Consider the following 13,877-nt stretch of genomic DNA (forward strand, 5'->3'; position numbering starts at 1 on the left):
TTATAAGTGACTGAAAGTCTTTATTGCAGTTCACTGGAAGATTCACACAGGACACAAGACCTATCCGTGTTCTAAATGTCATGAATGTTTTGAATGCTCTTCAACATTGATCCAACCTCGGAGGACAACAAACGAGAAGTAATTTTAGTGCTCTGGAAGTGACAATGTCTTTACTGTAAAGTCCAACCCATGTATATATGAGAAGTCATTTCAGAAGATATTTCTTGTTTGGAATGTGATAAAGGTTTTACAATGGAGGCAAAAGGTATAAAACACCAGAAGGTTCACACTGGAGAGAAGCCATATCCATGTTCTGAATGTGATAAAACTTTTACATTGAAGTCAAATCTTATCACACACAAGAGGATTTACACAGGCGAGAAGACATATCAGTGTTCTGAATGTGGCAAAGCTTTTACACAGAAGTCACATCTTATCACACACCAGAGGGTTCACACTGGAGAGAAGCCATATCAGTGTTCTGAATGTGGCAAAGCTTTTACACAGAAGTCAGATCTTATCAGACACAAGATGATTCACACTGGAGAAAAGCTGTATCAGTGTTCTGAATGTGGCAAAGCTTTTACACAGAAGTCAAATTTTATCAGACACCAGAGAGTTCACACTGGAGAGAAGTCATATCAGTGTTCTGAATGTGGCAAAGCTTTAATAACCAAGAAAGAGCTCATCACACACCAGAGGATTCACACTGGAGAGAAGCCATATCCATGTTCTGAATGTGATAAAACTTTTACATTGAAGTCAAATCTTATCACACACAAGAGGATTCAAACTGGAGAGAAGTCATATCAATGTTCTGAATGTGGCAAAGCTTTTACACAGAAGTCACATCTTATCACACACCAGAAGGTTCACACTGGAGAGAAATCATATCAGTGTTCTGAATGTGATAAAACTTTTACATTGAAGTCAAATCTTATCAGACACCAGATGATTCACACTGGAGAAAAGCTGTATCAGTGTTCTGAATGTGGCAAAGCTTTTACACAGAAGTCAAATTTTATCAGACACCAGAGGGTTCACACTGGAGAGAAGTCATATCAGTGTTCTGAATGTGGCAAAGCTTTTATAACCAAGAAAGAGCTCATCGCACACCAGATGATTCACACTGGAGAGAAGTCATATCAGTGTTCTGAATGTGGCAAAGCTTTTATAACAAAGAAAGAGCTCATCACACACCAGAGGATTCACACTGGAGAGAAGCCATATCAGTGTTCTGAATGTGGCAAAGCTTTTATACAGAAGTCACATCTTATCAGTCACCAGAGGATTCACACTGGAGAAAAGCCATATCAGTGTTCTGAATGTGGCAAAGCTTTTATAACCAAGAAAGAGCTCATCGCACACCAGATGGTTCACACTGGAGAGAAGCCATATCAGTGTTCTGAATGTGGCAAAGCTTTTATACAGAAGTCAGAGCTTATCATACACCAGAGGGTTCACACTGGAGAGAAGCCATATCAGTGTTCTGAATGTGGCAAAGCTTTTACACAGAAGTCATATCTTACCACACACCAGAGGATTCACACTGGAGAGAAGTCATATCAGTGTTCTGAATGTGGCAAAGCTTTTACACAGAAGTCAGATTTTTTCAGACACCAGAGGATTCACACTGGAGAGAAGCCATATCCGTGTTCTGAATGTGGCAAAGCTTTTACACAGAAGTCATATCTTATCAGACACCAGAGGATTCACACTGGAGAGAAGCCATATCAGTGTTCTGAATGTGGCAAAGCTTTTACAGTGAAGTCACATCTTATCAGACACCAGAGGGTTCACACTGGAAGGAAGCCATTTTAATGCTTTGAATGTGACAAAGATTATGCAGTAAATGCTGTGCTAATGTATCACCAGAGGATTCATAAGCTTCAGCTGCAGAGAGGAAACTCTGGAAGAAGGAGGAATAATAAAGGATTTGTGGGTGTCCCATTAGTTTCACAGCCCCAATGTCATCCCACAAGCTAGGGAAGACTTGAAAAGATAAAATGTGACTTTAGAAAAAAAATAAACTAAAAGTTGTGAGCAAACTGGAATGTAATGATTGGATTCACTAACTGTAGTGCCTATGTCCATAACACACACACACCTAGAAGGCCTGTAAATATTATACATTTTTATTTATTTTTTCAGATAAGTATCAGTGACTGAACTGTTTTCCTCATGATTCTCATCTTTTTATTTTTTTTTTATGGAGCTTTGACTGAACATGTAATGCATTTTCATCATTCACTAACTGAGCCGTGTTCCCAAGTGTTTTCTTCCTTACCTGAGCGAATACATGACCAACACTGCCTCAGTACCAGAGACTAGGATGGGATCCAATGGCATCTTGCCAAGACTCAGTGGGAGAGTCCCTTCCAGGTTCTTCTGACAGTTGATACACCATAAGCCAGGCTTTGGGGCTCCAGCTATGCTCACCTTATCCAAACTTCCTCTCCCATGATCAATGCCTCCTTTCCATGTTTCATCTTCTCTCATGGATGACAGCTCTGCAGGCAGGTCTGTGGTTGGGACACCAGCCAGGGAGAAGTCTCTGTTCAGTAAGAAAGTAACTTTCTAAGCTGCTGTAGGCCTTCAACACTGACTTTCTGCTGTTTATGGGATGCATTTAACAGTACCATTTAATTTCAGCTGGCTACTTTGTGTTACATTTGGTTCTACTGAAAGTCTCAGGGATTCCATCTGGTGAAGAAAGAATGTCCTTGTTGTTATCTTCTTCCTCTGTCCAGCTATTATTCATCTCCATAGACTATTCACACAGCACAACTGCAAGAGCTCTGAGCTTACCAAGTGTGAAGTGTGTTTTGAGGACTGACATTCCTCCAGTTGGGGTTCTCTTTAACCTTTTTGCTGCCTGACCCCTTTTTTGCATTTTTTTGCACACGTTTAAAAATCATTTTAGCCTTGAAAATTATGTAAAACCCCCAAACATTATATATTTTCTGAAAGCAGACTCCCTAGAGAATAAAATAGTGGTAGTTCAAATTTAAGTCACCCGATATTACCTTAAAGGTATAGGAAACACAAAATTTAAGTTAAAAAAACAAAACAAAAAAAAAAAACTAAGGTGAACATTAGGGTGAACATATGCAATAAATAAAACCACATTTTGGTAAAATATAAAAGAGATTGCGCTGAGTAAATGGATACCAAATTTGCCAAACCTTAAATTTGTGTGTGCCTGTGAAATGGCAACAAACTTCAGTCCCCTATATTTTCTATAGGCAATGCTTACGGTTCCAGCAGGCTGAACAGCTTCTTCATCCTGAACACACGGCCACCATAGGGACAGCATGGGATCTTCTCCATATCAGATCACACAGAGTGACCGGCAGCTTGGCATATTGGAGACACTCTTTTGAATGTGAAGGAGGAGGAGAAGATAGTGTTCTCTGGGAACAATTTACAATCGTTTTTTGATTGCTATCTGGTAAGAGACCAATTCAGGTGTTTTCACAAGGCGATTTGGAGCACTGTGGGATTTCCATTTTGTTTTCAGCACATTTGTTATGTTTTGGCATCTTACTTCTTCCATCTGGTAAGGAGGAATTTCACTTGGTGGGGGATTTACACTTTGGATTTGGAAGCACGTTGTTTTAAATTTTCAGTTTCATTCATCACTTCATTTATGGACACTTATGAACTTTTCGTTTATGTTGATATACCACTATGATCCACACGAGTGTCACTAGTTTATGAAGATTTATTTTCTATTCATGATTTATAATTGATGTTTATTGATTTTGTCATCCCATTGATTTGGGTCTTTATCACTGTTGTTTTAGCGCACCCAATTACCGACCACAATGCTTAACCACTTTACCACTAGAGCATTTTGCTGTCTTACGTCTGGGCCACCTTTTGCGATTCGGCACTGTGCGACTTTAACTGACAATTGCGCGGTCGTGCGACGCTGTACCCAAACGAAATTTACGTCCTTTTTTCCCCACAAACAGAGCTTTCTTTTGGTGGTATTTGATCACCTGTGCAATTTTTACTTTTTGCACTATAAACAAAAAAAGAGCATTTGTTTTGAAAAAATAACAATATTTTTAACATTTTTTTATATGAAATTCCCCCCAAAAAAGATGTAAAAATCTAATTTTTTTAAAATTTTTGGCCAATTTGTTTTCTGCTACCTATGTTTGGTAAAAAAAATCGCAATAAGCGTATTTTGATTGATTTGCGCAAAAGTTATTGCGTTTACTAACTAAGGGAAAGATTTCTGTCATTTTTGGTGTTTTTTTTTTTAACGAGTAATGGCGGCGATCTGCGATTTTTTTTGCGGGACTGCGACATTGCGGCGGACAGATTGGACCCTTGACTGACATTTTTGACACTTTTGGGGGTACCAGTGACATTACTGCAGTAATCAGTGCTATAAATATGCACTGTTACTGTAAAAATGACACTGGCAGGGAAGGGGTTAATTTTATTGGAGAGGGAGGGGTTAATGTATGCCTGGTGCTTACTGACGTGTGGGGGGGGGAGGTGACTGTGTGAGACAGGGACAGATCGGATGTCCAGCTATGCTGAACAGTCCGATCTGTCACTCCCTGTCACTGAGGAGATCCGCCCGCTCTGTTTACACAGGCGGGCGGATCTCCAAACTGGATTTCCCGACGATCGGGGCAGAGCAGCAGCGATCGCCGCTGCTCCTCCCCTGGCCCGACTCCCGCTGTGAATGAAAACAGCGGGAGCGCGCCTCCGGCGGCGCGCGAGCGCCGCCTACAGGGGGAGGAGTCTGGCGACGTAGGTCTACGTCGTCAGACCTACAAGAGCCACTTTGCTGCAGTAGTACTACGGTACTCAGCGGTAAAGTGGTTAAAAAGCCCCCTACATGTATCAGTTTAGTGTTATGGAGGATGTCTGGTGTTAGAATTAATGCTTTCACTCCCGTGTGCATGGCAACATGTGCATCGCAATCAATATTTTCATGCGTAGGCGCCCCTGACGCATGCGCTTACGTTTCTATGAGCATATATATGGAGGTGGAGGGCCTCAAAATTTCTTCGGGGGGGGGGGGGGGAATTTTATGTGCTTGGGTGTAACCAATTTTTTTGCAAAAAAAATAAAAATATTTGTAATTTTTGTTTTACTTTCCTTTCATCACATAGGGGACAATGTGATGTTTTTTAGGTGGCAGTTTTTTTTTTTTTTAACCACTTCTGGATCGGAAGATTTTCCCCCTTTAATGACCAGGCCATATTTTGCGATTCGGCACAGCATTACTTTAATGGACAATTGAAATAAAATTGACGTCCTTTTTTCCCCACAAATAGAGCTTTCTTTTGGTGGTATTTGATCACCTGTGTGATTTTAATTTTTTGCGCTATAAACAAAAAAGAGCGACAATTCTGGCAAACAAAAAACAATATTGACAGACGCAGTCTTCTTGATTAATATCAAATAGGGTTATACTGCCCTCTACAGGAGTAGGACACTAGGCAGAAGGAAAACGTTCTGGCCACACCTTTAGGGGCAGTCCCAGAGGGTATATCCTCTCTCTCTCTGCTACAGGAAGTCAGTTTTTTTTAGGCAGCTTTTTTCTCCAGTTGTTCCTGTGAGATCTTCAAGCAAGTATGCTGAAACTGGGCGACGGCTGGGTGCTGAGATCCAGTGGTCACCCCAGTCAGCCTGCGAGCGCGTGCAGGCCCTAGCTCCGCGCTGGGTCGGCCGCGACATAGTCCCACTGGACAGGGACTGACCCTGCGAGTTAAATGTCTCGCCTGGATGCCAACGACCAGTTGGAAACTGAGTCACTGCGTCCGTATTGGTCGACAGCCCCCCCACTTCGGTGGAAAGGGGTTCTGTCAGGAGTTGGCGCCCGCCTAGTTCCGGTATGGTGAGTTATGTTCTCCCTTTCCCCCTACGGGTGTGTTGGTGGACGCGGGCCCCTCCCTGGGATGGCCACTATCCTATAACAGGTGTTACAAATCCCCCAATTGAGTGTGATTTTGTGTATAAGAAACCAGGAGGCTTGGTTTGGGAGCTGACTATCTAAAGTCACTGTATGATGGGGCACTGTTTAAGGACCATGACTGAAGTCAGTGGCTGGCATTACTGTGAATGATGGCCATGTATGTGGGATAGATCCTACCTGATCATAAGGCTGCAATACAGGCCGATGCCTGGGCCTAGATTACCGCCATCCGCAGGCCGCCATCCGTCCGCAGGTCGCCATCCTCCCACACCTCCCGCAGGCCGCACAGGCCGATATGATCCTCCGCAGGCCGCACACTGCGCAGCAGGCCGCCGCCATCTTCCCATAGGTGACAGGCCGCCGCCATCTCCCGCAGGTCGCGCGAGGCCGCCATTTTGGCGTAGCCTCGTGTCTCCTGCATGGGGGCGGCCATTTTGGAAACGCCCAGCTACCTCGAGGAGGAGCAGGGCAGCGCCGGAAGGCGTGTAAAGGGGCGGAGACGCCTCCTTTACCCGGGGAAAGTGCCAAAAGACTTCCTGTCTGTAACAAGACAGCGCTGAGAGCAGGTGGATAAAACTTCTGTGCATCAGGTGGTGAGCCTTGGGGTCTCTCTCTCTCTGTGGGGTCCGGAACAGGTACACTGAGGGGCGCTGTTGCGCTGGGGGATTACAAAAAAAAAAAAAAAGTTTTTTCTTTGCAATTATTTTTTTGTTTGCTGGCAAGTGTCTTGTATAAACATGGACCCTGCCACACATGTATCCCCACCTGATCCCCTCGAGGTGGCCGCAGGACCCTCCAGTACCTCACTTGTAATTGATGCATTATCTACAGTTTTGGAGTCTTTGGTATCCCGGGTGGAGGTGGCCTGTCAGGGACGGGGGTCAAGAAAGCGACCCCCGCCTACCCCTATTTCATCTGATACTTCAGATTCGGATTCTGAGCTGGTCACTGCAGCTGCAGGTCCCTCTTCTGGGACTGTGGTCTCAGGTAATGTCTCCTCAGACAGTGAGGAGGACGTTTCTGCCTCCGCCATAGCACAAGAAGAAGCGTTGGTGGACGCACTAGTTGTGGCTGTCCGGGAAACCTTAAGATTGGAGGTTACACCGGCAGAGGTAACCGAGACGGAAATTCCCTTTGGTACTAGTAAGCCTACCAAGATGGTGAAGGTTTTTCCCTTACCCAAATGCTTTGGTAATAAGATTAAAGAGGAATGGGATCATCCCAAACGAACTCTTGCTATTTCTAAACGCATTGCTAGGCGCTATCCGTTTGAGGAATCCCTCATTAAAAAATGGACGGTACCACCAGTGGTGGACCCACCGATTTCCAGATTAAATAAAGCCACTGTTATCCCGTTGGAGGACGCTCTGTCCTTTAAGGATCCGGTGGATCGGAAGGTGGAAGCCGAATCCCGCTCTGTTTTTTCCCTGATAGGGTCAGCCTTTAGGCCAGTGGTGGCCATTGGTTTAGTTTCACAAACATTGACAGAATGGGCCAAGTTGTTACGCCGTGACTTAAAGGGGAGAGGTATCCCCCCGGCAGCATCCGATTTGATGGAGCAGATCATACAGGGACTACAGTTCATCGGTGACGCCGCTTTGGACGTAACTCCCTTGTTAGGACATGCGTCGATGTCAGCAGTAGTCCTCAGACGCGTGTTGTGGTTAAAGTGCTGGTCGGCGGATCAAGGTTCCAAGAAAGCCTTGGCTAATCTCCCTTTTCAGGGGGATCGCCTGTTTGGGGCCACCTTACATGAGATTATAAAGGATCTCACTCGGGGTAAAAGCGCTTTTTTGCCACAGACTGCTAAGGGTAAAGGACCTCGTAACAGACGAGGACCTTCCTTTTCCGCTCCTAAAAGGTTTGTTCGCTCTGTTGGGGCAAGCGAGAAGGGCAAAGCTCCTTCAGGGGGTTTTAAAGGACGCTGGTCGGGTAAACAAAAGTCCGGCTCAGCCAAACCTGAAGATAAAACCAATACAGCCTGAAGGTGCGCCCCCACCCATCTCTGGGGTGGGGGGACGTCTTCACCGGTTTCCAGATCCATGACTTTCCTGAATCCCGGACAAAGGGGTTCAGGAGGTCGTACGGTCGGGATACAAGATCGAGTTTCGATCACTTCTACCGGTGCAATTCTTCCCTTCCAACATTCGTATGCTACAGGGAGCGGTAGTTCCCATTCCTTGAGCAGAACGTTTTCTTCACTTTTGTCAAAGATCATTTCCAGTTCCCTCCAGGAGAATTCTTCTAAGGGAGATTCTTTTCTAATGGAATCGGGATCCAGATTCCCTGGACAATCGGATCCGGTTGAGCGAGCGGACCAGGGAGTCTCTGGTCTGGTGGCTTCGGTCTCCAATGCTCACCCAGGGGAAGTCACTCCTTCCGATAGAATCCAGGTTTCCGATAAATGTGTGGGAACTGAGAATGATCAGACTGTGTCTGATTTACTGGACCGAGCAGCTCCAGGGCAGCCCGGTTCGGATCCAGTTGGACAATGCCACGGCTGTGGCTTAGGTCAATCACCTAGGGAATTGGCAGGCAGATTATCTCAGCCATCAGACTCTGGATTAAGGGGTATAGTCCTTTCATCCAGGGGTATTTCACCAGCTGTGCCTTCATTGGGGCACCCTGGATGTGGATCTGTTGGCATCTCGGCTCAAAAGGAAGGTGCGGAGGTTTGTAGCACGCGCCCGCGATCCTCTAGTGGACGCAAAAGGCGCGTTGATCGCCCTGTTGGGGCAGTATCAGCTACGGTATGCCTTCCATCCTCTCAAGTTTCTGCGGGAACTTCCTCGCAGAATAGAGGTGGAGGGAATTCCAGTTATCCTGGTAACTCCGGACGGACCTCGTCGAGCCTGGGACGTCGACTTGGTGAGGCTAGTCACGGACGCTCCTTGGAGACTTCTTCTCAAGGAGGATCTGCTGTCTCACGGACGGATCTTCCATCTTGCTTTACAATAGCTGGCTTCAACGGCCTGGCCATTGAGACGCAGGTACTGAAGGACAAGGGTTTGTCAGCTTCAGTTATTCCTACTTTAATTAAAGCAAGGAAAGCGACTTCCAGCAAAGTCTATTATCGCACATGGAGGTCTTATATTGCGTGGTGTGAATCTCTTGGATTTCCCCCACGTACCTATTCGGTGACCCGAATCTTGGCCTTTCTGCAACAGGGAGTTGAGCAGAAATTGTCCTTGAGCACTATCAAGGGTCAGGTTTCAGCATTAGCAATCTTCTTTCAGAAACCTTTGGCTACTCATTCCTTGGTGAGGAATTTCATCCAGGGGGTGCGACACCTGGCTCCGCCAGTGCGCGCACCCTTACCACCCTGGGATCTTAATTTAGTGTTGTCGGTTCTTCAGTGTAACGCTCCTGCGTTTTACGTATGATGTGGATTTTCAGCTGCAGAAATATTCCACTTCAGTAGTCATGTAGAGAAACGCTGAGACACCAATCCCAACTCTCAACGACTCATCATGTGTGGATGATCTCAATTCAGCAAGTAAATACACACACTCAATAAGATGTTTCCTAGAGTGACTTATGTATATAGTAACACAGTGATGATAGGCTGAAGAGACAGGTTGGGTAGAGATGGTAGATGACAGACACTTGAAAGGAAATGTTCTTGAAAGTAAGATAGTAGCAGATGGGATGCAGATAGGTTTAGCAATCATGTATGGTAGCAGATGACAGAGTAGCAGGTGGACATACAAGAGAGATCAACCCAGTGCAAGAACAGGTGGTAGTAGGCTCAAGAGCTAGCAATCTTAGATAATGCAGATGTAGTAATAGTCCTTAGTATGCAGAGCTAGATAGTGTAAGCTTTAGTATAAAGGTTATAGAGGTTTCCCCTGTGGGGTACTTATCACTAATAGCAATGTAGCAGAGGAGAGGTTCGGCAAGAGCGGATGATCCGGTAGCGGGATACAGGGATCAGCGCAGCGTGGTTCCGACAGCGAGGTATGCTTGCAAGCATGAGAGCTTCAAGACAGGTTAGCATCAAGGCACAAAGCAGTTTGAACGAACACATGTGAGTGAGAGCCGGCGATCTAAATAGCCATCCAGTCCGGCGCTCAGTGATGACAGCATCAGTCTTAAAGGTGTATGCGCACCTTACCAAAAGAGAATGGTGGGGCGCATACACTTATGAAAGAGTAATTAGGGTACCCAAAGGTACCAGAACATTACAGTACCCCCCCCCTTAAGGCCAGCTCCTGAAGGCCTCTGGAGCTGGTTTGTCTGGGTACTTTGCATGAAAATTGCGGATAAATCTAGAGGCATGTATGTCAGAGGTGTTTAGCCAGGTGTCGTCTTGGGGCCCATAGTTCTTCCATCGAACCAAGTACTGAAGTCTTCCTCTGTGGATACGAGAATCCAGAATCTCTTTTATCTCATATTCTTCTCCACCTTCAACTTGTACAGGAGGAGGAGCTGGGATAGTAGGCCTTATTCCTTGGTCAGGAACATGGGGCTTCAGTAGCGACACATGGAAAATGGGATGTATTTTGAGGTCTATTGGCAATGTAAGCTGTACTGCAGCTTTTCCAATAAGTTTCTTGATTGGGAAAGGTCCCAAGAACAGAGGTCCAAGCTTTTTGCTAGGGATTTTCAGTCTTAAATTTTTTGTTGAGAGCCAAACGAGGTCCCCGATAGCGTACTGAGGAGAAGGTCTTCTGCGAAGATCATAGTACTTCTTTTGTTGACTATGAGCGTGTGCAATGGTAGTATTAAGCAAACCCAGAGAGTCCTTTATTTGGGTAAGATAGTCTGAGGCTACTGGGTTATTTGAAGGAAGGATGCGTGGTGGAAGAATAGAGGGATGAAACCCATAGTTCAAGTAGAACGGACTCTGCTTGGTCGTACTGTGGGTTGCGTTGTTGTAGGCAAATTCTGCCAGAGGGAGAAGATCCACCCAATCATCCTGTTGGTAAGAAGTGTAACAACGTAAATATTGCTCGATGCATTGGTTGACTCTTTCAGTCTGTCCGTTGGTCTGCGGATGGTAAGGAGAAGTGAGCTTCCGCTCGATCCGTAGTATGTGACATAGTTCTTGCCAGAACTTGGAAATAAATTGTGATCCACGGTCAGACAGAAGAGTTTTTGGGATACCATGTAACTTAAAGACATGTTTCATCAGAAGTTCTGCCGTTTGTTTGGACGAAGGTAGTCTGCGAATAGCAATGAAATGTGCCATCTTTGTCAGATGGTCCACTGACACTAAGATGGTATTAAATCCTTTGGAAGGAGGCAATTCCACTATAAAGTCCAAGGACACAACTTCCCATGGAGTTTGGGGTATTGGTAGACTGCATAGTAGACCGGATGGTCTCGTAGTGTCAATTTTGGACCTGGCACAGACATTGCATGAGGAGACGAATTTTTGTATAGATGTTTTCATGTCAGGCCACCAGAATTGCCTGGTAATCAGATTAAGAGTCTTTGTCATACCCATATGTCCTGCCATAGGCACATCATGCGATAATTCCAAGATCTTGGTGCGTATGGTAGGTGGTATGTAAAGTTTGTCGTTGTAGTAGAGGAAGCCTTCTGCATCAGTATTTAGTTGTGGTGGGGGTGAATCCAAACTTATACCATGCAAAACCTCTTCCTTCAAGGAACGGACAACTCCAATAATGCGTTTGTGAGGTATTATAGGAACGGAAGAGATTTCGAAGTAGTTTTCTTCAGTTAGTCGTGATAGTGCATCCGCCTATTTGTTCCTATCTGCAGGTTTGTAGGTCACTAGGAAGTTAAACCTTAGAAAGAATAGTGACCATCGTACCTGTCGGTGAGAGAGAGTTTTGTTAGTCTGAAGATATTGGAGATTTTTATGGTCCGTGTATATAAGTATTGGTAATTGGGTGCCTTCGAGTAGATGTCGCCAATTCTCCAGAGCCAATTTTATAGCAAGCAGTTCCTTTTCACCCACGGGGTAATTTATCTCTGGACTGCTTAGGGATTTAGAAAAAAAGGCGACTGGATGAAGTGGTGAAGTGTGAGTTGGTCGTTGGGAGAGTATTGCTCCTACTGCCATGTTTGACGCATCTACTTCCAGAATGTATTGGAGGGATGGGTCTGGATGGCGTAATATGGGAGCAGAAGTAAACCTTGTCTTTAACAGGTGAAAAGCTTTATTTGCTTCATCTGACCATTTGAATGGTTTTTTAATGCTAGTGAGCTGTGTGAGGGGTCTCACAATGGCAGAGAAGTTTCTGATGAACTTCCTGTAGAAATTTGAAAATCCAAGGAATCGCTGTAGCGCCTTGCGTGTGGTTGGTGTAGGCCAATCCTGAATGTAGGATATCTTACTCATGTCCATCTCGATTCCTGTTTTGGATATGATGTAGCCTAGAAACAGTACCTCATCTTTATGGAACAAGCATTTCTTCAGCTTCACATAAAGATTATGTGCAAGCAATCTCGATAATACTAGTCTTACATGTCTTATGTGTTCAGACAGGGATCGTGAATATATAAGTATATCGTCCAGATATACCACAACACAGACATCCAGTAAGTCTCTGAAAATATCGTTTATAAATCGTTGAAAAACTGCAGGGGCGTTGCATAGCCCGAATGGCATTACAAGATATTCGAACAATCCGTATCTGGTTCTGAATGCAGTCTTCCACTCGTGTCCAGCACGGATTCGAATGAGATTGTATGCTCCTTTCAGATCCAATTTTGAAAAATAGGTAGCTCCACGCACCTGCTCAATGAGCTCAGGGATAAGCGGTAGAGGATAGCGATCTTTTATTGTAATAGCATTCAATTGCCTATAGTCGATGATAGGCCTGAGACTTGAGTCCTTATTGCGGACAAAAAAGAGTCCTGCTGCTGCGGAAGAAGTGGAAGGTCTAATAAAACCTTTTTCCAAATTCTCATCCAAATAGTCTTTGAGATGGGAAAGTTCATCCTGTGAAAGAGGATAAACATGACCGAACGGCAATTTGCTATTTGGGAGTAGATCAATGCTACAATCATAGTCTCGATGGGGAGGTAGTGCTTGAGCATTTTTTTCAAGAAAAACCTCAGAGAGATCCTGATAACATAGTGGTGCAATCTCATCTGTCACCACAGACAGGATCTTCCCGAAAGACGGGAGGTTACACGTACCCTCGCAATAGCAAGAGAGGAAGGCCAGGGTCCGTTCCTTCCAATCTATGGTTGGTTGATGTGTGTGCAACCAGGGAAGTCCCAGCACAATGGGAAAGTGGGGTGAAGGTATTAGATCGAAGGTAGTGGTCTCCATATGAGACCCGTTAGTAGTGACTAGGAGTGCCTGTGTCTGATCAGTGATTGGACCAGAGGATAAAGGAACACCGTTAATAAGACTTACTGAGACAGGTTTAAGTTTAGAAATAATAGGAACTTTATTTAAAGCAGCAAAACGTATGTCAATATAATTTCCACAAGATCCTTTGTCAATCATGGCCTTAGTAGTAATCCTGTTCTGGTCCCACTGTAATGTTAAGCAAACAGAAAGGTAAGGGTTAGTGATTGAAGTTGTCAATCCCCCTAGGAGGACATGTGAACACTCACCCTTCTTTTTGTAGACTAGGGGACAGACGTTTATCTTGTGATCCGGGGATGCACAGTACAAGCAGAGATTACCAGATCGTCTTTTGGCTCTTTCCATAGTTGATAGAGGTGGGCGTATGGTTCCTACCTCCATAGGAACGGGGTCAACGGCCGAAATCCGAGAAGGACTGGATAATGGCATTCCCATTTTCTCAGCCTTTCTTTCTCGTAGTCTTCTATCTATGGTGATACTGAGTTGTATTAATGCATCCAGGGTTTTTGGCAGATCCGCTCGGGCGAGCTCGTCTTTAACGGCCTCTGATAGGCCAAGCCTAAATTGGGTTTTCAGAGATGCATCATTCCATTCTGAATCAAGGGTCCATCTCTTGAATTCTGCGACAAAGTCTTCTACAGG

General features: G+C 44.9%; 1 protein-coding gene across 1 annotated transcript in view; it reads left to right on the plus strand.

Annotated features, from left to right (window-relative positions):
- Positions 1-252: 252 nt before the first annotated feature.
- Positions 253-13,877, plus strand: part of LOC309548373 (uncharacterized protein) — a gene marked incomplete at both ends in the record, with an annotated part of 539,651 nt that continues 526,026 nt past the window's right edge. The window contains one exon of the mRNA XM_082248311.1: positions 253-1,794. Within this exon, the coding sequence (XP_082104437.1) occupies positions 253-1,794 (1,542 nt within the window). The remainder of the gene's footprint in view (positions 1,795-13,877) is intronic.

This window comes from Pelophylax lessonae, assembly GCF_965119305.1.
Source record: "Pelophylax lessonae genome assembly, chromosome: 2".
NCBI classification, from domain to species: domain Eukaryota; kingdom Metazoa; phylum Chordata; class Amphibia; order Anura; family Ranidae; genus Pelophylax; species Pelophylax lessonae.